General features: G+C 40.0%; 1 protein-coding gene across 2 annotated transcripts; it reads left to right on the top strand.

Annotated features, from left to right (window-relative positions):
* Positions 1-384: 384 nt before the first annotated feature.
* On the top strand, positions 385-8,790 carry LOC135263719 (zinc finger protein with KRAB and SCAN domains 7-like). 2 transcript variants are annotated; one of them, XM_064352048.1, is made up of 4 exons: positions 385-490; positions 625-736; positions 2,030-2,750; positions 7,354-8,790. In XM_064352048.1, exons 3-4 carry the CDS (start codon positions 2,038-2,040, stop codon positions 8,453-8,455), a joined length of 1,815 nt encoding a protein of 604 aa, XP_064208118.1. In that variant the 5' UTR covers positions 385-490; positions 625-736; positions 2,030-2,037; the 3' UTR covers positions 8,456-8,790. The 2 variants fall into 2 exon arrangements, with proteins under 2 accessions (XP_064208118.1, XP_064208117.1); XM_064352047.1 differs by having other exon boundaries at positions 396-736.
* The last annotated feature ends 18,351 nt before the right edge of the window (positions 8,791-27,141 follow it).

The following is a 27,141-nucleotide window of genomic DNA, read 5'->3' as shown; positions in this document are numbered from 1 at the left end:
AAGTTTGATTTGAAGTTATTATGAAAATTAATTGGTTTGCGCTGCATATTTTCAAACATGGCGGGTAATGGCGGAAAATAAATACAACACAAACGCTACGAGTACTCGACCAATCAGAAATGTTCAGCGCTGCAAGCTCCACCCAAAAGGTTCCTGTACTTTCGGAAAGTACTACCCCCCGAGCAGGAACGTTTTGGGGGGTAAAACAAAGCCCCCAGAACTAAATTTAGACCCTAGTTCCTGCGGTGGAAACGCACTGAGTTCCTCAAAAGGTTCCTAGTTCCGGGGTATAGTTCCTGCGGTGGAAACGCGGCTTTAATTTCTACAACGCTCATAGGAAATGCATGGTAGACTCTTCTCATTCTATTTCCGGGTCGTGGTAGCCTTCTTGCCGTGGTGCAATATGCGGAAGTATCGAATTGAATAGAATTGAATAGAATTGAATGGAACCACGTGACCACGCAGCCGTTCTAGTTCTTACAGTTTGTTGGTAAAACACGACATTGATTAAATTAAAAAGAGATGTTCCGAGTTTTGCTCTAGGGGTAACATATAGGGTTTAGCACTGAACTGTATGGGTTTTTTTAGTTATCCAGCTAACTCAGTAATCCTGCTTTGTGATAGTCAACAGGCCCCGGAAGTCTCTGATTGTTGCCAGCTTCACGGAGCTCCGACATAGACCTGTATATCCATGGCAAGGTTGCTAAACCTCTTGTATTGTTAGACAAATAAAACGGTAAGACTGTTGTATGTCACATTGTTACATATTGATTTCACGTGGCTTCGTTTGAGAAAAAAACGAATGCCATGTCCCTGAACATTCGGCTTTAGTAATTGGCAACTACAGCTGGCTGTTTTTAGTGCCTGCTAACGTTAAAGCTAGCTGAGTAACCGGTATGTCGAAAGATGTTGGTAGACATAGTCCAGGTGCAATTAAGTTGTAACGCTGATGTTAGTCTAGTTTTTGCCGAATTTTAGCTAAAATAATTTTGGTCCTTTTTTTAAATAACATCGTAATGTAAGTCTAGGGTAGTTGCTACACATTAAGATAGCCAGGTTTAGATAGTTAACAAAAATGTGCACCGTTAGACAGTTTTTTGATACCGTGTATGACTTACATAAGTGGATTTTTCTATTATTTCATTTCCGAAACACTAGATGTCATCTAAGTGAACATTAACATTAGCCTGGGACCTTAGATAGCTACAGCTACGACGCTAACCGCCTGATAACGATGCAGTGGAATGTTAAATATGAAGTAAATCTATCGCTGTTTCCATCGCAGCTCATTCGACATAAGCAGTATCGCACACTTATGTACCATACTTTCTTAAAATAGGGAAGTGTATTTGGTTAGTTTTTTTTAACTTTTATACACTGTAGAAAAATATACTTAGGTTTATACTTGAACTTTTCTGCAACTTTTAGTACATAAAGAATAATCAAGTAGAAGAAAATGATACTCAAGTACAGAAAATGATACTAAAATACTGAACTAGTTGTATGGCACTAATGCTCACTGGATGTTACTTTTGAGTTTTATTAACTAAAAAGGGAGCCAGTTTTGTCGCAGATTTGGCAAAGGCAGTCTAGTGGGTCTATTTAAACTTTGTGTAGCCTACAATTTTTCTTTCCTTATTTTTGTAAGGGGGTGCAGCGCTATATGGTGTTGAGCACTTTGTGCTATGATGGCATTATAAACAGACTGAGCAGGTGATTGATGAGGAGTGTGCTTTGTTAGCAACAAAATAAACATGTAGTTTCACCTTTTCAAGAAGCAACATGTGTTGATGAGTTTCTACACTGAATGGGTGCAGCTGGGAAAAATGAACCAGTGGGTGTGATTTTCAGCTCGGTTATATCAGAACATACAGCTGTATTTGGGTTTAAAGCACCTCTACATTTGACGCTTTCATAACTGCTGCGAGCCGGCACACCTTGTACTTCAATAAAAGGAGAATGACATTGCTGTCTCCTTGTGAATTTTAGTTCTGCAATTTTCCAGTGTATCCACCTCTGTTCTGTGCAGGAGCAGCCATGGATTTGGTGCAGTTTGTGGTGTCCCTGTTGGACCTGCACAAGCAGCAGCTGCAAGCTCTGGCTTGTCAGGGGGAGATCCAGGCTGCAGTCCTCTCACAGCTGCTGGAGGGGGAAGGGCCTGGGTGCATGGGGGAGGGCCTGCGGACGCCAAGATTGAAGCTAGAGGAAGGGAACCCAGAGGCCTACTTCATTGTATTTGAGCAGGCGGCTGCCTCCTGCAGGCTGCCCAGGGCAGAGTGGGGTGCCAAGCTGGCAAGGCTGATAGGCCAGGAGGTGCAAGAGGAGGTGTGTCCCATCTCCACATCGTCCACTTTACCTGATTATGATGCCCTTAAAGCCAAGATACTAAGCAAAGCGTGGGCAGAGGAGGACCAGAGCCGACTGGACTTCCTGTCAGTGAGGTACGACCCCCTGAAAGGTGTCAGAGAGCTGGGACAGAAGCTGGACGGGGCTGCAAAACGCTGGCTCAGGCCCGAGCGCAGGACTGCTGTGCAGGTTGAACAGCAGGTTGCCATGGAGCAGTTTGTCTCCCTCCTGCCAGAAGAGGCTGGGGCTTGGGTGCACAGGCGGCACCCTCGGGACATGGAGAAAGCCATCCAATTGGCGGAACATTTTCTGAGCCTATCCAGTGAGGAAAGCTCTTCTACCAGCGCCACACCCACAAGACAGATGGACACATCAGAAAGACAGTCTGAGCCAGGGGACAGAGGGTAGGCTATCATGTGTTTTCATTACTTACAGCTTAATTTTACACATTTATTGAGATGTAGATAGAGATGTAGTCTTTGTAAGATTTAATAATTTTAACCCCTTGTGTTTATGTGCATTCATTCTGATTCTTTTTTTTTACTCTGAAATTTTCAATCTATCTGGTCATACAACGCACTGTTTGAAAGTGTTAAAACTCACAGTTCTATATCTATAAACTATTTTACGATGCCAGTATTATTTTGTAACATGGGGTAGCAAAACAAGCTGGGGGGCCCTCACCTTCTTGGCGTTTTGGAAATCCACAGACGACAGACATCACAATAAAATTGGTATGCTTGTCACAGCAAGAATCCAGCTAACAAAGTCCATAGGAATTTTTAGTCCCAAAAATGTGCTAACTTGGAGAAACCTTGACAGAATGTCCTTTGTGTACTTGGAAATTCTCCGGAGGAATTATCATTGTCAGTTTCACCATTGTATAGCTACATGCTGAAAATATTGTGTACAAAAGAATGGGCCTCATTCACCAATATCTTCCTAAGTTTCTTCTTAAATTTGTTCTTGAGAATGTTCCTAAGAAAAGTCTACGTCAGATTCATAACGTGTTTTTAAACCGCAGAATTGTTCGTAACTGTGTTCTTATAATGATGCATCCCATTGCCCTTGTAAACTGAGAGTGCATGCCAGTTGTTCCTAATTAGCATAGGTAAACTCCCTGCCAATCCCCATAAAAGGGCATGAGACTGCAGGGCCGTGTGCACACACAGAAATGGAAAAGAGAAGCTGAGAGAGAAGTCAAGAATGCCCAAACGAAAATCTAAAGATGGTGGAGCACCGGACTCCAAACGTAAAGAAAACTTCAGTAGTTCTGAAGTGGAGGTATTGCTGCAGGAAGTGAACAGCAAACCACTTGTCATATTTAGTAGCGTCAGTAGTGGATATAAAATGACACACACAAAAAAAGATGCATGGGATGCTATTACTTGTTCAGTGAACACTGTATCCGGAGAAGGTCGCACAACTGATGAAGTAAAAAAAAAAAATGGTTTGATGCCAAATCTGAGGCAAAAAAAATGCTGGTGGGAGTGGGCACAAGGAATTGCATGTTATGCATTCAAACAATAAAGCGCTTCTCGTCACATTAATGCATCGGAGTAGGCTAAACCCGTCGCTGCACAGAACACTGCACAAAAAATGTATTGCCAGTCCAGGGTTTCCCCCAGAAAAGTTGTTAGGCCCGGTATCTTTTGACGGGGGCCCGGCGCGGGCCAGCGACAGACTGATGGTAGGATTAAGGTAGGGCCCTATAGTTTATGTGATAACAGAATCACGGACGGAATCGCGGAATTGAGAATTTAAAAAAGCTATAACACAGATTCCATAGGGCCCTACATTAAGTCAGTGCTAAAAGCTGACTGGAGATTTAAAAGTATGACTATGTAATGTGAATGTTGTTATAAATAAATCATTTATTCAACACACATTTTAAAAAATCAACAACTATTTACAGCATAGCAGAGTCTAACAAAGAATCTGACAACAATACACAGTCTTGGAATGCTGTGTTTTCAACAACAACAAAAGAAATTAAATTAAAATAAATAATATCAAAGTTTTTGCACTCTACAAAAACTTGTATTCAAGTCCTGACTGGCTACTGCATCTTACAACAAGCCTTGGAATGCTGGGCACATTTACGGGAAACGAGAACCGGTTCCAACTTGTCCTATTCATTGGAATCGTATGCCTCAAAGCTTATCGATTCTGGTTATCGAAGCCCACGTTTTTACGACAGCTGCGTATTGCAAAACAATGACGTAACTCCTTGGGGGAGGCACGCATGCACGCACGCAGCCTCTCTCAGGTATTTGTTTTGGACGGCAGCTGTCACAACAAATTTGATCCGGGCTGCCAGCCTTGATTCATTCTGTTGCGATAAAGATTCTAAGACAACTCAGCAATTTCTCTGGATTAACGGGTTATTTTCTAGCCTGAAATGCGAACGTATTACTAAATGGCTGCACATGTCATGAAACGTGTAAGTAGTTGGCTGTCGCACTGGATATGAAGCAAATGTTTTTACCAATAAAAAATAATAATAATAATAATAATAATAAATGTGATTTTATCCATGGAAATAGCTATACAAAAAGGCAAAATAGGCTAAATGTTGTGGTTGCGATTGCCGTCGTAGATGTCAGAAGGAAATGTCACTGACAACAAAAAGTTTGCTCTCTTTGCAGTGGTTTGGGCTGGAAACGAGCTGTAAGAGCGGGATATGCACAACACAGCCTACTGATTGGCTACTGAATCTTACAACAACGTACAGCCTTGGAATGCTGGGCACATTTCAACAACAACAAAATATCTATGTTACTGACTGTTTGGCTAGCTAGCTAAGTTAGCTAAATGACCACGTTGTCGTGCACATCAATGTCATCAAGCTAACGTTATTAATAAACAAGTGAAGTCGTTATTTCGATGGCGATTAATAAGACATGTAATGAATGTTACAATGTATCGAATATTACACTAATGCTATTATTTTAACGTTACCTACACACTACTTAAGTTAATATAAAAAGAATGTACTTACTGACGAGATGAAGTGATAATGCAGCTTGTAACGAGGTTAATTAGCCTTCTAAATAAGAAATGGTGGCTTGCTAGGTAATGTTAGCTTGTGATAGTTGGAAGCGTCAAGTGTTGAACGTCACTACGCACATTGAGAGTAAAGAACACTGATCTCAGACCTGCTCGTTTTCCTATAGTGCGTTCACGTTTAAACCAACAGATGTCGCTGGGGAACTTTCCAACCGAGCTGCCCCACTGTTAGTGTAGTTTAACTTTAATTTAAACATTAAAAATACATTTAAAAAAATTTTTTTTCTTAAATTCCCCGATGCTTAGGCCCGGCGGGTGGTCAACTTAGGCCCGGCGGGCCGCCGGGCTTGCAATACACTGGCGGAAACCCTGCAGTCATTTTGGTGTCACCCCTATAGTGACGCCTCTGAATAAGCATTCTCTTCTTCAACATGTCCATGTGTTTAAAAAGTGTTACCTAAGTGCTTAGTTTGTATTCAAAATTTAAACATTTGCTTTTGCAGTATAGACCGAACATTGCATAATTGAAACCCCCAAAAATAAAAGGTCACTACAATGGTTTGTTTTTATCATTTATTTACAGATGAACTCTCGCTGAGGCAACCACCCTCTGAGATGGAACCTGGCACCTTAATGCTTTGTAAAATAATGAAAATAATTATTTAAAAAATATTATAAATGATAAAAATATTATTGTAATTTAAATTCTATAATATTATACAACTGTAGCATTGAAGAAAACGCAATAACCAATTATTTTGCACAAACATGTCAGCACTCAAATGTGCGTAAGTGTGCTCTTGAGTGTGCGCAGATTCTGTTCTTACCTAAGAACAGATCCCAAATAAGAAAACATTGGTGAATGTCAGAATCCTCGTGAAAACTGCAGGTGGGTTTTAAGAAGAAAATTCTTCTTATGAACAGTTGGTGAATGAGGCCCAATGTGCATAAGTCTCAGCGTTCTTGAGACTTTATGCCTACAAAGGTTGTTTTACAACAAAAATTTATTTTTGCAATGGCTAATTCTAAATGGAAGATTTGGTATTTGGAGGTCTTGGAAGAAATCACTTGTCTGAGTGAGTATTTCTGTGGAGAACAGTGGAAACGGCTTTGACTCCACAGCAGAGGGCATGTTTAATGAAGGACTTGATCCCATTTTATATCAGTGGGCTTCTAAATACATTCTCAAAATTTTTAAATTATTATTCATTACTCATATAAATGAGTAGACATACCGGATAATAATAAAGATATTTTTGAGAATTGAGAATATTTTGACATGTTGATGGGGCTGGAGATTTTGACGTAAAGCAGGGGGAAAGCAAATCATAACTTCTTCCTTGTGCATACAGTATAAAGTAGCCTATATGGAATCTTACACCTCTAGTATCCCATAATATGATTTTGTTACCAAGTGTCCTTTTGGAATCTCCTTGTGGCTTTTTTGGAAACCTGCCTAGACATTACTAAAAAACAAAACAATGCAGAATGCCCTGTGATCAAATTTGAATCAGGATTTAACTTTTTGGCTTTGTCTCCATTGTGTTTTTAAGCCCACCAGGCACAGCCTCAAACATCTGTATCCACTCAAAAACAAGACCAGGTTAAAACCTAGTATATGGCTGGACCTAACACGTGATCCGGCCGACCAATGGTGTAACTTCATCACTCACTCAGTCAGTCACAGACATTCGCGTTTGTAGGGCTGGTCCAGCCAAAAAAAAACTTTTCTACTTGCACTGTGTTTGAGCTTCTGTTACTTTTTTCAGAGATATTTACAGTAATTCTGACTCCTGGAAAACAAATTCCCTAGGGTTACCTTTCAGAAGAGACCAGGATTATGCCTGCAGCCAAAAGAGCTCAAGAACAGTAACCATTTTATTTTGGGTTGTGTTAAAAAAAGGGGGCAATACATAAGGGGTTAAAGATGAATGCTCTACATTGTGTCAGGGCCATAAATCCTTCTCATTCAAGTCTGTTCTCCACACTTATTTTCAGGACTGCTAAACAACACAGAGATTGTGATGAAACGGGCATCAAAGAAAACATACCCAAGTCGTTTCTGAACAAGCTGGATACAGTAAAGCTGGAATCTGTCCATTTCAGTCTGGATATCCCGGAGCTGGAGGTGATTTACCTGGAAGGAGAGGAATTGGATGAAAACCTTGCTCTCAAGCAGGAAGTGAGTGAGCAAGGTTTCCCAATTGCCACAGAAACACCTCAGATCCCTACTGACAGAGAGCGTGCTCCACAGGCTGCCCTTCTCTGCACTCAGGACCTCCTACAGGAAGAGTGCCCACACAGGAGGAGGAGGCTAAGGACGAAGAATCAATCATCACTCACTGCAGTAGAGAGGATCATAGTGGGGAGCTCAGAGCGACACAAGGGGACTGTACCACCATTATGCCAGCCCAGGAAACATTGTAACATCACCCTGCCCCCCCTTGCCCCACCCACCCCCCCTGAGCCAGCTTCTGCCCCCTCTGAACCAGTTTCCACCCCCTGTGAGGTTCTGTCAGTCAGCCCTCAGCTGGCTCCGCCTCTGTCATGCAGCTCTGCCCTGTCTCAGTATCAGGATGCAATGGCCAATAGACGTCTAGATGACAGGGAGGATTTTATGTGGAGGCCTTTGTTGTCCAGACTGGGCCTGAAGAGAAAGCATCCTCACACCATGCTGGACAGCACCCTGCCCACCTGGAGCAAGGATACGTTACCCTGTCCACACAAACCCCGCATCCCTGCTGACCGCGCCTACGCCCACTGCTGCCCAGACTGTGGCCGCTCCTTCACACAGGTGAGCAGTCTGCAGGAGCACCGGAACATCCATACAGGGGAGAAGCCTTTTCGCTGTGAACAGTGTGGGAAGGCCTTCCACCATAGGCGCACCCTGAACAAACACAGCCGTGTGCACTCTGGGGAGAGACCCTTCCACTGCTCACAGTGTGGCTGGACCTTCAAGCTCAAGGATGCGCTGAAGAGACACCAGCTCACCCACAGTAGGGACAAACCCAGCAGCGGCTGCCAGGCCAATCTGGATGGTTTTCGTAGCCTGTCTGAATACCACCAACTTGCACAGCAGTTGTACTGTGAGGCCAACTGAGAATGGCAGGCTACATTCAGCATGCACACTGATTTGCTAAGGTTGTGCCTACACTACTGACAGAAACAGTACCTTATATAATTACTTGCCAACAACCAGAGTAACAGCACTCTACAACTAGACAATTAGTGCATTGCGGTTTCAGTTCGTAACAGTTCGCTCCGTTTCACTGATCTGAACACAGCCTTGGTCATGCCAGTGACTGAGTGGGTATGTTCTCATGATGCATGAAGGACTTCCAGCCATGTACCCATGAATGTAGTCCTGCCATGTCAGTAAAGTGGTCCCATGCTATGTTTGGTTGTTCTTGGCATTAAAATGTTTTTTTTAATTTATTTTTTTTAATTCTGTGTTTGTACTGTGGGATGGGTGTTCTGTCAGTGGTATTCTTAGTTGAGTGGCACATGTACAGTTGAGGCCAAAAGTTCACATACACCTAGGCTAAAGATATTCAAACTGAGTTTTTCATTTCATGTTACCATACATTTCTTTTGGGGGCATCAATTAGGGCATCTACTTTGTTCACATCAGAGGTAATTCCAGTGGGTCAAAAGTTTACATACACAAAGTTGACTGTGTCTTTAAACAGTCTGGAAGATTCCAGAAATGGGTGTAATGACGTTTTAGAATCTTATGATTGGCCAATTGTCATAATTAGTTAATTGGGAGTTAATTGGCACCAGTGGCTGTATTTAAGGGCCTGTCTTTAGAGCCACTGCCTTTTTGCCCTTGATATCATGAGAAAATCCAAGCAACTCAGCCAAGATCTCAGAAAAATTGTGGACCTCAACAAGTCCGGTTCCTCCTTCAGAGCAACTTCCAAACAACTGAAGGTACCACGAGCATCTGTACAAACAATTGTATGCAAATATAAAAATCCTGGGACCACACAGACACTGCATCGTTCAGGAAGGAGGCACAAATTAACTCCCAAGGCTCAATGAACTTTGGTCAAAAAGGTTCAATTGAACCCCAAGACAACACCAAAGGAACTGGTGAAGAAGTTGGATGCATCAATTAAATTCAATTTTATTGTCAACAATGTGCAGGCACATATGCAAACGAAAAGAGGGTAAAACCATTAAGAGAATTATACATCGCCATGGCGTGAAAGGCTGTCACGCAAGGAAGAAGCCCCTACTCCAACTACACTATCTATATAGATGCTTGTCGATAGATCAATGCAACTGTCAGTGAATAGTCTTTGTCAATGATGCGATTGTTTAGTCCTGTAAGAACATCACTGATATGGCTGTTAATAAATTACATAAATTCAGTCACATTCTCAGTTAGAAACAAATGACCACAGAAGCTTCTTGGTCAGACTGCTCAGTCTTAATGGCATTCCCTTAGCATATAAGATATTCATGTCTCAGAATTTTCTGAAAGCCTTCATTTAGCTAAGATTATACCTCTTGTATGAATGTCCTGTAACAAGTTCTACAGTCCTTCTCCCCACAAACCGCGCAATCCCTAGTTCTTGGACGCACACAGGCTTCATTGTGCGCACATTACAAACACAGATACACACACAAAAACACACACGGTAAGGAGGGGGATTAAACGGCACGTCACTCTAGCGTGCGTCTCTCATTCCAGCATCCCGGTCTCATGGCAAGCAGAGCATATAAACAATTAGAAATTAATTGTGATCGCACACACCTGGGGTTGCAGTGCCGGCTAAACCGCTCCCTCTCCGCCTGCAGATGGCGCCCGAAACACACCTTCTCTCCACAGTCCTGTGTGGTCACTTCTCTGCATATGTGAAGGAAATGGTAGTTATCTAGCATCATGGCATATGAACACATTAAAGATTAAAAATATATATATATTTTTCCCCTTTTTCTCCTAATTGCATGATAATTTGTGCTCACTGCTTGAATCTCTTCTGCAAACAATTCAGGAGTGCACAGACAAGCATGTGGTCTCCTCTGAGCCATGCAAAACTAACACTTACCACATCACAGTTGGAAAGTCAGGTTTGCGTAGAGATGAGCCAACAGAAGACACGTCATGTGCAGCTTAACAGATGGATGTGCAGGTGCCCGATTGACCAGCACAGGTTGCTGTAAAGCAATGAGATCCTTTCTGACAACCCTCCCTATTCATGGGTGATGCTACTGCTAATTATGCATTGCCTTGTGGGGCTACCAGCCACAGTCAGCACTGGCACAGTCAGAATTTCCTCCCAGAGTGTGGGGACCAACCATGCAGAAGAATAAGTCCAGTGCCTTAACCACCATCCAGCAGACCTGAATAGAGATTTAAGGGTGGTACATCAGGGGTGTTTACATTGGATTTAGTTACTGTATGGCCATTAATCATGAATTGTGTTTGGCAGGCAACAAGAATGAAGTTGACTGATAATCATCTCAATATGACTACAGGACATAAGGTCTAAAAATAAAATATATTTTGATATGGTGCTGAAAGTATGTTTGACAGGTGTAAAAAGATCCGTTACAAAAACAGATGCATTGCACAGCTCACACTGGGACTACCCATCTCTCCCACTAGATTCAGTTATGGATAATATTTTATTAATAAGGCTTGTTCAGCAGTAAAACTTTTTAGCAGGTTATGTACCTTACACAAGGCAACCAATGTGTTACTACAATATAGAACATTTTTAAAAATGAGCATAAATGACTAATAACATTAGAGACAGAAATCGATATCATTTCTGAATTTATTGCAGGTGCTGTGGCTAATTCCATGTGAAATGCTGTTTTAGGAGTGATCATATTTATGCATCAGAGTATCTGTTATGCCAGCAATGACCCTGACTTACTTAGGAATTGGAGAGGGTAGGAGAGGCCAGGCAGTGAAGCCTAGGAAGTAATGGGAAACAACAGCTTCTACCGCACATGTTGAGTGCAAAAGAATTGCCGATTAAATTCAATGGAGAAAACCAAGCTGATTTGACAACCAAAGAAAACCTCATCGGTCAATTATTTTTTATCATAAATTTAATTATGTGTCGCAGTGTTTGAAACAATGATTGTTTTGGTCCAGAGGTTTTGAAAATATTACATGGATAATATTTATGGAGCCCCGTCTCTTGTCTGTATCTACACCCCAGTGCCTCTCAGTGGCTCAGAATGGTATTGGTTATCAAAGTCAATTTTAACTGTGAAATGGGTCATTATAAAAATTCTTGCTTTCTACACATGTTTACTATCTGGTTGGCTAAGAACTTAGGGAGTAATTGTGAGCACATTGCTTCATTGCTAGCTTCAAAGGTTTACAGGTTACAATTAGCATACTCAAATCCGATCAAATCCATTTTATTTGTATAATGCTTCACAGACAACTGTCACAGAAATTTTACAGAGAAACAGAAAAAAACTTGCCCTGAACCCCCAAATAGCCAGCAAATTAAAAAACTCCCTAACGGGGAGAAAAAACCCTCTAACAGTGGTGAGAATAAGCAGACCTGCCAACCTTGGGAAAATATTTTGAGTACCACAAGTCAGTGTAACGCTTAGCCTAGTTCTGGCACAGCCATACTGTTTGGCTATCTTACTATCGGGAAACATCTTCCTTGTGGTCCGGCATGGTCTGCAGCAGCTAACGGCAAGTTGTGTTCTACAATGAATGTACTGAAAAGGGTTTCTGCCCGAATTGGTCTCAAATTGCGTGCTTGTAGTTAATGAGTTAATTCTAGGGACTGAATCTGTAACAGCCATAATTTTAAAATGTTTTTTCCCCTCCACATGGCGTCGAAGTCTGCAAGAGAGACACACACACACACACACAAGCCTTTCTTCATAATTCTAGTTTTGACTGTTGAAGTGATCAGGCAAAATTGTATAATTTGACCTGAGTCTAAAATATCACTTGTACTGCACTGGGCTATATTATGATATACTTGCAAGTCGAAAGTTTGAGTAGCCTACACCTGCTTAAAACCATTTTTTTCATGATTAATATTTCATTATATGATATGTGCGCTTATACAAACTGATAACCATAAGTGAATTGCATTCAATTATTTTATAAAAACTGAAATTATTTATTTTGTATGTTGTAACGTTTTCATTTTCAAGTATTTACAGAAACTTGTAATGTAAAAAAAAAAAAACGTTGCGATGTAAAACACTGTCAATTATGAATAAAACCAAGTTTCTGTTCATGATTTCCATTTTTATTTAAAGTAATAATCTCGAAGATCTTCATTAAAATAAATGTCTTTTAAGTCACTATCTATCGCTGCATTGGGTAACACAATGGTGATTGAGCCTATTTATGAATTTATACTATTATTATTACCATAATTCATGATTAAAAAACTAGGTGTCTGTGGCGACATTCCCGGGAAAAAATGGCGCGTTTTTCATCACCCATCAGTGGTTGGTCCGCCAGAGAGGGTAGGCGGAACTAACGCAACAGGCTCGCTCTTCAACTCACTTGTGTGTGAGCGGCGTACCGTTTTTTCCGGTGTCTGCATGCTTTACAATAACAGAGAAAGGGGGGGGTTGGGGGAGTTATGGAACCCTAAAAAGTTTTTGTGTAACATGAGAGATCATATTATTTGTTGATGTAGAGTTCGTATTACATTTAATGACAATGTAAAATTACTAAATTACATAGCTATTTGCACAGCTAACGCTAGCTACCGGACCATGTCAAGAAAGACAACATTAGCTTAGACAACGTTGCGCACAGTATCCATCTCTCATATCAGGTAACGTTGCGTTAGCTAGCTAGCTAGCTAATGTACTTAACACAATCTAATTTCGGCTAACAATTAGAAAAAGCGCTAGCTAACGCTATCGACCGGTACCGACCTTGCAAACCATCTCTCGAATGCAATGCTACCTTGTTGCAACGTTGCAGTGTAGCTAACTTAAGGCCAGTTCAGATCAATGATTCGCAACGAGACTGGGTGCAACTTGCAAAATTCCAAGAAGTCTGATTGTAAACGTTCTAAAACTGCACTTGGCGATTTGACAAGGACGGTCTTTTAAAACCTCAGGGCAGGCAACGGCTCTGCTACTAGCCAGTTCACACCGCTGCAATTTTCTCTGCAACATTCTAAAACCGTTTCGCCTCGTTGCGAATCATTGATCTGACCTGGCCTTAACGTTACCGTTATTGACATTGCCATCCAGTTCATCAATATATTATAATGATCGGTATAAAGCCGGGGTATGTGGAGCAGAGTCGGGTCTGATTTCTGAAGACGTCATGCAGGAGAAAACTAAATAAAAGAATAGGGCAGTATAGATTAGCATTGTTATTTTATTACGCTTCCTCATATGTTCCTTCAGCCTTTATGCCCTTTTTGATGAAATCTCCTTTGTTTTTGTTTTATTCTTCTTGTTCTGATTGCTAATTTAACACCCAGGTCAGCTTTATTCTCGAACAGTTTAGCTAGCAAAACCAGAAACACCAGGGGTAACATTTTGTATGGCAGTTGTTTAAAAAATACCACACAACAATCATTCACGAAAAAGACTGCTTATTGTGCACGAGATACATAATTGCACGAGCCACAGCGAATCCTTTTATAACAACCGTTTTTTATTCAGTAAATAGTAAGTGTTTACAGTTGGCGTGCCAACTGACTGACGTCACACAGGCGACACTGGTTGGATCCGGTTGGATCTGTGGGAAGTGAGGTCCAAAAACACACCTGCAATTACCGCTTCTCGCCATTGGCACCGCCATAGAGAACGAAACTGAAATCTTCGAGATTGTCACTTTAAAGCTTTATAACTTCAGATGTGAACACCACAGAGACTTGAAAAACGGCTTAAATGAAGCAAGACATTTGTACAATTTACAGTACTAACGCAGATTTGTTTATATTCATAATTTTGGAAGAAATAAAGTGCCACAAATGCAATTCTCTAGACAAAAAATCAAAAATGAATTTGCACTTTTTTAGTTTGCAATGAAATACTGAGAGATTGCATATATACAGCAGGTTAAACTATACATGTGCTGGATCAAAAACTTCTTGACCATAAAATATAAGGGTGGATATGTAGAACTACTATAGCTTTATGAAGCAAAAACTAAGCAGTGTACCCTAGTAGGGTACACTGCACCGATCCACTTTTTTCAGTTCCCATACAGATTCCAGTACCTGAATTTGGATATCTGCCGATACCGATTCCGATACCGATACTAGAGCTCTTTTTTCTTGAATAATAGCAATGATATTATTTTTTTATTTTTATTTATTTGTGTAAGCTTATATGAGGCTGTAATAAACACACAGCTCTTCTTATTAAAAGAGCAAAAAATATAAAAAGCAATTTATTTGAACTGTAGTTTAAGTAGGCTTCAAACACAAACTGGTAGTAATTATAGGAGTGCAAATTGCAATGGCAACTCCTTTAACGTTTTGAAATACTTGAACAAATCAAGTGCACGGCAATGTATTTTCAACTACTAGTAAATAGATGAATTCAAAAGCAAAAGTAATAAGAGAATTTCAAAGAAACATCAGTACAATGGCAAATTGACAACTCCTCAAAAAGTTTTTTAAAGTGAATATTTGAAATAAAAGTGCAAGAACTGTGTAGAAAAATAAATATCTACACTATCAAAAAAAAACAAAAAAAAAAAACCCTACAAATAAGTTAAAAACAACGGTCCACCTCCTCAGCGTAAGCGCCGCATCTCCTTCTAAAGGCTGTTTTATACGTACTTCTGCGTAGTTTGCTTTGTGTACGGCACTCGCGAACGGGCAGATCATTCATGCTTGTGCGGCATGTTGCACAGGCTACGTGATTAGATTTTGTTACTGACAGTTATGAATGAAGGTATTTTCTTTAGGACTATATTTCCAAACCTACTAAATACTGCACCAATGACCACAAAAATGCTTAGCTAGGTGTAACTTGTTGCAATGAAGACATTCACCTGACAAAAGCGCTTTTAGCCGCATATTTAATGTTGCCTATTGGTTTTGTGCATCAACTGTTATAACCTGTTAGCCAGAGCCGTATGCCAGTGACCTCATCTTCTTTACGGTGTATGCGGGCACTGGTTGCTACCTACGCGCTTTTAAAATTTTAAGTCTATGGACAATATTGTCTATCTTGGCATTCATAAAAGCCATTTTTCAAGTCTCTGTGATGTTCACACCTGGAGTTATAAAGCTTTAAATAGGGTACCCCCTAAATGGGCAAGGATTGGCAAGATTTGGCATGTGCGCTAAGAAGTTAAGTATGTCTGTGTATTTATGTCTGTTTATAATTTGTAGCCTATATAAAGTTTACCACTGGGTGGCAGTGTAGATTAGTGTGGTAGGTGAAATCTAAGGGCACAGGTGCAACAGGTCTAATCATGGGTGACGGGGAGGTCTCACGGTTTTTACCGCTTGCACTCTCGCGACAGCCACACCAGAAAGCCAAGCCAGCCATCATATCACCACACAGGTTTTGTTTGCAATATAAAATCAGTTTATCAATATTATTCAACTAAGTAATTTTGCTGTAAACCGAAATCTTCATTAAACGGGAACCTCGCCGAAAAGTGAATACTGCCTGGATATCTACTCATTGAAGCGCGTCAAGAACAAGATCTTCTCCCGAACCCAGCCGAGTGGCTAATTGCTGGTCAGGATAGTCGCTATAGCACCTAAATGTGTAATAATTAACTCTTGTATGTATTTCTATACTCTGTACTCTTGTATGTTTTCTTGTATGGGGATGGGACAATATGAAAACAATTTCCAACCGTCCACCACGTATTGGCAATGTTCCAACACTAGTCATCACTACGTTTTCATGCACGAAATATTCCGTTTTTTGTCCTTATTCCGAGAAAGACAATATTCCTACTAAGCTGTTTACATGGCTAATGAAAATGAATATTCCACTAATATTCTTGTTTTCATGCAGCTGTGCATACTCCAATTAGCGTAATGACATATGTCCTATGGCTACGCCCTATGGAGGAATCTATTGGATTTTTACAGGTATTTATTGATTTTTACACGTAAACGTAAAAATAAGATTTCTTCAAAGTTTTCCACCGGTGGCGCACTTGTTTGACCGTGCGAACACAGCTTCCCTCTTTCATTTGTTCAACCACCTTCTTGAAAAGGTCAGCGTTGCGATATTTGCGCAAAACCTGTTGATATCCAAGTCTTTCATAATGTTTAAAAGTAGGTGTGTTTCTCCTTCCGACCATAAATGTGGGCTTTTCCTTTGTGCATGCATCTCTACCCCAGCCTTGCAAACTGTTGGCTAGTTGGTTTGTTTACTACACACAGAGCTGACCTTAAACGGGCAAGAGGCCGTGTTGCAAACTTCGGTAAAAACCCCAATTGAGATGCGTATTCCAAATGCGCATGTCCAAAGAATGCTCCTAAAACCCAAATAATATCGGGATATCCCACATGTCTTAATCGGAAAATGCTACATTCGGAATAAGCCTAATTCGGAATATCCAAACAGAATATGCTGTTTGCATGACCCGTATCAAATTCGGAATATTGTCATATTCGGAATAATAGTGGAAAATTAGTGTGCATGGAAACGTAGTCACTATTGCATGCATCACAAAAACTATTACAGTACTAACTAACACTTACATTACAGTGTGAAATATCCACATTATATAATACCACTAACCCATTTAAAGATACTCAATTTAAAAAATAACGTATATAACCGAAATATTTTGAGCAGTAATACTTACATAGCAATGATGAAGTAAATCAATAACAGTTCTATCCGCTTCTGTTTTGCTCCAGAAAACGATGTCAGATAGGTCTATCAGCGAACATATGGCTTAGCTATGCCCAGAAGTCCTCAATAATAATGGTATTTTCCAAGGAATTACGAAAAATCATTGACAACGTTTCGTTAGGTGCAACGTCTTTTAATGCTACCATGTAGCGAATGCCATGGTAAGAAAATATTCGGTTAGGCTAACCTATAAAACGCTATTCCAAAAGAAAAATTAGACATGTTATACATCGTTAGAAAGCTTATACTCTCACCTACTGATTGAGCGTCCGCCATTGTAGCAACCTCACACAGTAAACAAACATAGGCTACTACCACACGGCTTTATTTATGGGCGGTGGCTTGACTGAAACTAAGTGACAATAGCCAACGAAATCAAACATGCTAATTAAACTGCACCCCCATCACGCCTCCAAAACCTGGCTGTAAGAATCACTAAAACAAGCCGACTTTGCTGACGAATTATACGTATTTAATGACCCTAAAAATGTTGTTTATTCTATTGAGTGACTTCTTTAACACTTTAACTTTCGTAATATGAAAAAAAGGAAAACAATAAAAAAAAAATTTAAAAAACCTTTTTTGCCTCCTAGCGCGATTTCAAGATTTGCCACTTGCGGACCTTTCCTCCAGAACCCGTCACATATTGTAACTGTATTTTGACCGCATTTGTACTGTAGACTTACATGGAAACCGGATGTGGAAACACCTATACTGGAGCCAACCGCAGTGGCGCTAGTGATCAACGTCTCTCAATAAGACCAGGAAGTGAGCTTCAAAAACAAAGTCTGGTTTTGGCCGCTTGGTTTGATTATAGTCTCAAAATGGCCAGAAAAAAAGAACTTTCTTCTGAAATTCGTCAGTCTATTCTTGTTCTGAGAAATGAAGGCTATTCCATGCGAGAAATTGCTAAGAAACTGAAGATCTCATACAACGGTGTGTATTACTCCCTTCACAGAAAAACGCAAACTGGCTCTAACCAGAATAGAATGAGAAGTGGGAGGCCCCGGTGCACAACTGAGCAAGAGGACAAGTACATCAGAGTCTCTAGTTTGAGAAACAGACGCCTCACAGGTCCTCGACTGGCAGCTTCATTAAATGGTACCCACAAAACACCAGTGTCAACGTCAACAGTGAAGAGGCGACTCCAGGGTGCTGGCCTTCTAGGCAGAGTAGCAAAGAAAAAGCCATATCTGAGACTGGCTAATAAAAGGAAAAGATTAAGATGGGCAAAAGAACACAGACATTGGACAGAGGAAGAAAGTGTTATGGACAGACAAATCGAAGTTTGAGGTGTTTGGATCACACAAAAGAATATTTGTGAGATGCAGAACAAATGAAAAGATGCTGGTGGAGTGCTTGACACCATCTGTCAAGCATGGTGGAGGAAATGTGATGGTCTGGACAGAATCCAGAAGTGGGCAGAATCCTGGAAAATTTAATTCAATATAACTAAATGTAAAGTTGTACATGTGGGGGAAAAAAACATAGGGCAGGATTACTTTATGGGTGTTACAAAATTTGAATGTGCACATGGAGAGAAAGACTTGGGAGCAATAGTTGATCAAAGCCTATCAGGGTCTGGTCAGTGTGCTGTAGCACCCTATACATTACCCTTGTCAGACCACACTTAGAGTATTGTGTGCAGTTCTCGGGACCGTACTACAAGAAAGATATAGAGGCGCTGGAAAAGGTCCAAAGACAGGCAACCAGGTATAAAAGATAAGTGCTATGAGGAAAGGCTCGAGATGCTTGGACTTTTCAAGCTTAGTAAAAGGAGACTTAGGGGAGATTTGATTGTGGCTTTTCAATTTATTAAAGAGATTAACAAAGCGCACTGCAGGAAACTATTCAAGTTGAGTTTGATTAGTAGAATGAGGGGGCATAAATAGAAACTGGCTAAGGGTAAATTTCATACAGACATGAGGATTAAGCATTAAGCAGTGGCGTCACTAGGGTTGGCAACACCCTGTGCGGTCGACCGTTGGTGTCACCCGCTGTTGACGACTGGGGGGGGGGGGGCTGTTTGAAGTTTGTTGACGGGGGGGACTCGTTATCATTAGGGGTCCAAGCAGCGAAGCTGGTGGAACCCTATCGTATCTGTTAGGATTATTATTATTATTATTAGGGGTCCAAGCAGCGAAGCTGGTGGAACCCTATTGTATCTGTTAGGATTATTATTATTATTATTATTATTAGGGGTCCAAGCAGCGAACGCAAGACTGCGTTGTTGCTGTTCTTGTTTGTGTTAGTGTTAATCAGTTTAACCTACAGGGTCCAAGTTGAACTATGCGGTTGTTCCCTGCACTTGGAGCGGTACTTCTCTCTAGGGTTTTCGACACACTTGTTCCTGATTATGATTATACACTTTGTGGTATGTCGCTTTGGATAAGAGCGTCTGCCAAATCCCTGTAATGTAATGTAATATTCCGTGGCAACAAGCGACATTAGCCCTAAAATATGCCAATACAGCAGTGAAAACGCTGCTGACTGAATAACAAAATAAACGAGACAAAGTTTTTTTTAATTATACCATGTCATTCTACAGTCAATGTCTGGGACTAAACATTGAATAAATATACAATCATACCATTGGTTTTACCCGTAGAGATGTCCCTTTTGCAACTGAGTGGTCATATATTGTCTTGGAAAATCCGTTTGTGACACATACGCGCATTTGTGACGCCTGGGTCGGCTACCTTCAAAAATAGCTGTGTGTAATACCACACCTGTTGCTTACGGCATTGTCGCCTTTTTTAGTACAATTTGGCTTGATTGACAGTTCATTTATTCAGTAGGTGAGAGTATAAGCTTTCTAACGATGTATAACATGTCTGAATTTGCTATTGAAATCGCGTTTTATCGGTCAGCGTAACCGAAAATTTTCTTATATGCCAGTGTCTAAATAAATAATACGGTAGGCTACTCTGCGAGCAGCACACAGGTCGCGAGTTGATATTTCGTTTTTTGTTTCATTTTTTCTCAATGTCATATTTATTATTTGAAATGAGTACTTATGTGTTATTATTATATATGTCTCTGAGGCGCTCTGAAATGTGCATTCTCTGCTAAGCTGAGCAATGGATTGGAATAGGTATGTGTCTGACGTAATGTTGCACGGTGTACCGAAACTTCAGCACTTTTCGGTACTTAAAAAAAAAAGAAAAAGAAACGGTTCGGTATTAGAATTTTCCGACGTTCGGTAGTTTTGCGTCAAATGTAAAAGCCAGGGAAATGTGTCTATCGCATTACTGAATGAGAGGATGAAAAGTGTAATTTATCAGAATCTTCGCTAGATGGCAGGAGCAACTAAGGTTGGCAAGTGAGGTGACGTGCGCTTGTGCATTTCCCGTAGTTGATACAGCGGAAGCTTAGACTCAGTTCACTTCAGTAGCAATAGCTGTTCTATCTATTTTAAAGTGAAAGACCTGTTTAAAGATAATTTACTTTACAATTGTTTAATTTTTGAAATATATTTAATATAGTTTTCTATGGTTTAGTGTTGTAACACTATAGTCCTATGCTTATTGATATGTTGAACAGGCTTCAACTTAAAGGTTGTTAATAAACCAGGTTTTTAATAAACCATGAATTCGAAAATGAGGTCATCCCTTGTGGACATTACGTTTCTGATCTATTAAGGTAATTTCAGTATTGTTAGGTACCGAGTATTGAATCAGTATCGTTTCAGTATCAATTATCGTGATGCTAAACCTGGTATCAGTATCAAAGTAAAAATTTTGGTATCGTGACAACACTAGTGTGACACCTTTTTTAGTTGCGGCATGGAAGCGCTGCAGCTCTACATACACACCGGGCCAGCTAAGTGTTACGACATGCCATCTAAATGTTACGACATAGTAAAGGCCTTTATGGGAAGCGGCCAGGACACATCCATGGCGATGCAACTGTCATCCGACAGCGTCTCTTAGTACAAAATTGGCCATAAGTCATCAATATTTTATACAATCATCATGATATTCAGTAGATATGTTGGGTGAAGGTATATGATCATGAGGACAAAGCCATTTTAAAATCGCTCCATAGGGGGCGCGATGGTGCCAATGCTTGGACCCCTCCCAACGCCGCTTGCGGCTTTAATTTTCTTTGTTTTTTAATTCTTCGTTATCTATCAAATGATTAGATTTAGTGGCCAGGTATCCACACTTTCCACAATTAGGAACCTGTTGATTTGCCTCAGTCTTTATTTTGATTAGTTAAAAAGTTTTTTTTAACCTCTTTACGCAATTGTCTACAATATAGCACAATGTGAATATGGGACCTTTATTCTTTATGACATGCATAGCTATTTCTGACACAAGGTGGCTTAAGTGGGCAAATAATCCCTCTGATATGAGAAGCACCTAATTAAGGAAATATTACATTTTTCCTGATCATTAGCTTACATACTAAATATGCATATACTGTTTCACACACACTTCCATCTTATATTTAATCAACCAATCTCATAAATTAATAATATAAAAAGCTATAATCAGAGTGACAATAAAAGTTCCCAAACAATTTGAGAAATAATAATCCCAATTACTCCCAGATGAAATTCCAGTCCCAGCAATAGCTTGACCTGTTTAGAACACCTTAATAGCAGTGAATCATTTGTGGGCTTCCTTCACATGGCCATTAGCACTACGAACACGTTTTTCAGCTTTTAGGATTTCAACCTTAGCTTTAGCATTTTCAAGATCAGTTGCGATCCGCTTGTTAAGTCTGGCAAAACGCGTGACGGTTTTGCCCTTTCCGGGTCCACACGCTCCTTCAGATCCCGAACCTGTGAACCTTTTCACGATCACTTCCTTCTTTAGTGAGGCACCATTGAGGGTTAAAAAGGGTCTAAATTCTTTCAACTCCAATAAAATCAATGCGCTACAAAATCCAGCATTCAAAAGCAGTTAAAACAGCAACATTATTCTTTCGATTTTGAATTGTTGTTATTGTTGTGTCCCCTCTCCTTTTCAATGTTCAATTTCGCAATAGATGGCAATGTTGAATCACAGTTCTAATTACTTCTTCATTTAGGGATGCCAACCATCCCACAAAATATGGAATCGTCCCTTATTTGGATAGTAGAATAGGCGTTCCGTATTTAACTCATGGCTACGGGACGCATTTTCATCAATATCTTTGCAAACGATTCCGTTTGTAGTAACCGCTGTTTTGAATACAATTCAATAGTTAGCTAGCTTGTAGTTTTAGTTACTTTCATGTAGTTTTCTTAAATAATGTAATGGCAAAAATGACCAAAATTGGTGCTAATTGTAAGGTATAAATGAAGAAGGAACTATTTTTTCTTGATAGAATTGTTGATTTCATAGAATTAACGACCAGAGGTTTTTGCTTAACAACGGTGCAAATAGTAGAACTACCATTATTTTCCAATAATGGGACAGCCTGTCGTGGTTTATTCAGTGGTAAGAATATATGGTAGCAGGTGTACAGTAATGATAAACTGTAATGTAGACAGGCTGTGCACTAATGTATATGCATAATGAGAACTGATAAGGACAGGTAAGAACAGGATGTAAACAGCTACCTCTGGCGCCAAACTGTTTTTCTTCATTTGTTTAAGAATTGTAACCTAATTATCAACTGCAGCCATTTCCTCTTCTCTTTCTCATCGCAAGGAAAGCGGTAGAATGACAATTGAATAGTTTTTTTGGACTCAGATCTATTCAAACAACAAGGGACACGGCATTGCGGCACGTTGAAAAGACGAGAGCCTCAGCCAACGCAGCAGAGGCTTGGACCCGGAAACAGTATTATCGGAAGGTCGATACATCACGGCTTAACAAGCGGATTTCATGGGCCATATGCCATCACGTACATTTCCCAGTTAGTCTATAATAAATATATAATTTATTATATATATATATATATATATATATATATATATATATATATATATTATTATTATTATATATTCTCACTAACCAATTATGTGGCTCTAAGTGAAAATTAGGAATATGCAGAGTCTGTAAAATAACTTGTCCCATACAGGTCAAAGAACAAGGGTTTTGGGTAAAACAGACAGGTCTCATAGAACAATCATTTTCAATAATAATCACTTCACCTGTCCTGCACCAGTAAATATGTGCTAATTTGAACCAGCCGAAGATTTGGGAGTGTTGGTCACTTCAAAACCAGTGGGAAAAACCCAAAATGTTAATTTTAGAAACATAAGTGACATTACAAAACATATCTAAGCCAACTTGTTGAGTGTTAGCAAATCAGTTAATTCTTGTCATCTATATAAGCCATTTAAACCAGTGTTGATAATGGTCTCCACAGGGAAATGTGAGAGCAGTTACACAGCACACAGCGCATCCAGGCCTGCAGACTTAAGGACATGTAGCAACACCCTTTAGTGTGTGATGAGAATCAACACCGACCCCCAATACAGGTAGAACTTTGCCTACAATGTGCTATGGAGCTTGGAAGTGTTATGGCAGCCAGAACCTGGCCTGCTATTTCGACGATTCATAATCATAGTGATCCACTCGGCCACAGTGGCTTGTCGTGCTCTGCAACACTGCTGCTCTCGCTCCGCCCTCATCACCATCCTGCTAAATGGAAAACATAAACACTCCAGTTCATAACTTTTACATTCTCACCAAGTATGCCTAGGCTGTGTTGTCGCATTAGCAAAACTCGAGGCAACGTTAACAGAAGTGTTGGCTGCTCAATTCACCCACTCACTGGCAGTTAGTAGTTTATGAACTCAGCTATGGTTATATTCAAATATAGCTTGGGCGAACGTGTTATGTGTTCCTAGACCTAACCAGCCCTCAACTGATCTCCTCTCCCTTTCTCGAGGGCAGGAAAGAAGATGGGCAGGCATTTTTTCACTAATCTCATCAACTAAACCACAAAATACCTTACACATTTTTATCCAAGGCGAAAGGCCCATACCTCAGACACCTGCAATATGTAAAGGGGATAGATTGTATAGCATCTAGAATGTTTTACTAAACCAGTCGCTACAATAGACTTAACTTCTGGACAAAACTCAACCCAATCAAAATGATTCATATTAACACTAGTATGGTTATCATTAATATCCTTAGATAATATCCCAGAAGGTCCTACCATATAACATTTCCTTGGTGAATGACTATAATATACGATACAATATTGTTTTCCAGTCTGGATTTGCCTCCCATTGTTTTGTTAATTTGTGTTAGATTAAACATTCCTAACAAGAGGATAGTTCCCAATCCTCCTAACGATTTCATTTTCTTGGCTTTCGAACTTTGCAAACTCCAGGTTTCCCTCCTTTTGCAAAGAAAGAAAGTCAAGGCACCTCCACATAACTTGTGTGGTACGTAAAAAAAAGAAAAGAAAAAACTAGAAATACCGCCTTGCGGTTGTATGCCTCCGTCAACCAGTAGCCAGTGCTCTGTTTTTCGCGGTGATGTCCTGGGGTGGTGGTATCAAGGCTTGGAGGCCAACAGTCTCAACTAGCTGTTAAGGAAGGCCAGCTAGGTGATCAGGTAGGAACTGGACAGTGTGGAGGCAGTGGCGGAGAGGACGACGAGTGTGTATATACATATTAATTATGAAATTATAGATAAAATGAACAGAGTGGAAGCATTTTTTTGGGGTTTCAGAATGGTTTTATACGCAAGAAATGCAATGGAATTTATAGCGGAATTTCACACTTTACAATCCGTGTCTCTGTAGAGTTATCTTTGTAGACGTGATCATCACTATTTGGTCCTTGTGGATGTGTGCCTTACCGTAATGAAAATGCAGTAAAATGTGTGTTGAATAATGGCCAGAAAAGTGTTTTTGCAGAACATTATGATGTCTCAGTGAAGTTGACCTTTGACCGTTTGGAAATAAAATGTCATCACTTCATCATTTTATCCTATTAGCATTTGTGTGAAACTTTGTCATAATTAGCGTATGAATTCTTGAGTTATGGCCAGAAACGTGTTTTGTGAGGTCACAGTGACCTTGACCTTTGACCACCAAAATCTAATCAGCTCATCCTCGAGTCCAAGTGGACGTTTGTGCCAAATTTGAAGAAATTCCCTCAAGGCGTTCCTGAGATATCGCGTTCACGAGAATGGGACAGACGGACGGGCAACCCGAGAACATAATGCTGCCGGCCACGGCTGTGCCATAGCGGAGGCATAAAAATCTCAGTTGGAGATACTGGGGGCCATGCTTCTCCACTGAGAAGCAGATGCTGTTGTAGCCTTTTGGGAACATTTACAGTATCAGTAAGCACTCAAATGTCCAATTGTGCCCACAGTTGTAAAATAGTAAAAGTATTAAAATTAAATCAATAACCATGCAAAATCAAAACAAAAGCCGTGTATACACTTAAATGAAAATAAGAAAGGTTGCAGAAGAAAGCCCCCTTTAAAATAATTGAAAATAAAATATTTATGCAATCCAAAAGGCATCTAAATTTCCTCCCCACTGCCCTGACCAGACGAAGTGTCATTTTTTAGGTTCATCTGGAGGCAGAGGATCGGACGCTGTGCGCGCAGGTGGAAGTTGTGCAGGTGGAACTAACTTCATCTAGCTCCTGTGAATGTACAATCTTATGCCCTGCAGTCTTACTGCTGATGTTACCACTAATAGCAAGACATGTGGTCTGGACCAGATTGGTTTGAAATATCCTTTCCTAACCATTAATCATTTGTTTTAGTCAAGTCAAATCAAGTTTATTTATATAGCACAATTCATACACTTGAATGCAGTTCAAGGTGCTCAATCAATAAAGTGGACAACAAGACAATTAAAAATAATTAAACATTATAAGTAGATAAAAAATAGTGCAAGATAAAAAGTAATTAGACAGTATAAATGGATAAAAAAATAGTGCAAAGATAAAATAAGGTAGAAATAAAATAACACATGTAAAATAACACATGTAAAATGAAAAACATAAGATCAAGAGGGCAGAAAATTAAAAATAAAGTGCAATACAGTTATAGTGGAGCTCAGTCAAAGGCCCTTGAGAAGAGCAGAGTTTTCAATCCGGCTTTAAAAGACAGAACAGTGGAGGCATTACTAAATTCATAAGGTAGTTGGTTCAATCTGTGTGTTGCATAAACACTGAAAGCTGCTTCACCATTTTTTGTTTGGACCCTTGGCAATATTAGGAGGCCAGACTCTGCAGATCTAAGTGTTCTGGTTGGTTCATAATGTTGAAGCATTTCAGAAATGTATTTTGGTCCTGAGTCATTTAGTGATTTGTAAACAAGTAGCAGCACTTTAAAGTCTATTCTTTGACAAACCGGAAGCCAGTGTAGGGACCAGTGGCGTAAGGTGGTTACGACGGGCCCCAGTGCACGCTATTATGACAGGCCCTAGTGCACGCTAGTTACTAGTTATGAAGCACACACACACACACAAACATACACCATTAGGCGTATATATATTTTACCAACAAAGTGTTGGATTTTACAGTCGAATGAGTTACTTAGGCTATTGTATTGGGAAAGTAGAGAGGTCAAAGAGAAAGCTATCAGAACCATGGATAGCGCTGTGACACCCGGTAACATAAACAGACGGTCAATCAAATCAACAAGTCAACTAATCAACTATAGCTGGAATGTTTCTTACTGCCGCTTCGATGTTTGAAAGGCATGATGACTGCTCACTCAGCTTGCAGATGTGCTCAGCTTGTCAGTCTAGACGTTCAGATTTTGCGCCTAAACTAGCTATATCATATTGTCTCGTTACATGATAAAATAGAGACTTGACATTGGACAACAACATACATATTACCCAGCAGTCATCATTGCATATCTGTATATGACAAAAATACCAAAGAAAATAAGAAATTATTCATTTAATTGAATAGTTTTTGTATAGTTTGTTTAAAGTTTTTGTAGTTTATGTAGAATAAGCATATACTTTTGTTATAGATTGCAACAGACTATTTTGCCAAAAGAAAATGAAAACCATGACGGAGATGGGTTTACCTTTTCGAGGGCATAT

The sequence above is a fragment of the Anguilla rostrata genome, chromosome 9 (genome assembly GCF_018555375.3).
Source record: "Anguilla rostrata isolate EN2019 chromosome 9, ASM1855537v3, whole genome shotgun sequence".
In the NCBI taxonomy this organism is placed as follows: Eukaryota; Metazoa; Chordata; class Actinopteri; order Anguilliformes; family Anguillidae; genus Anguilla; species Anguilla rostrata.
Note: the sequence above shows the minus strand (reverse complement) of the source record. Positions and strands in the feature narration are given on the sequence as shown.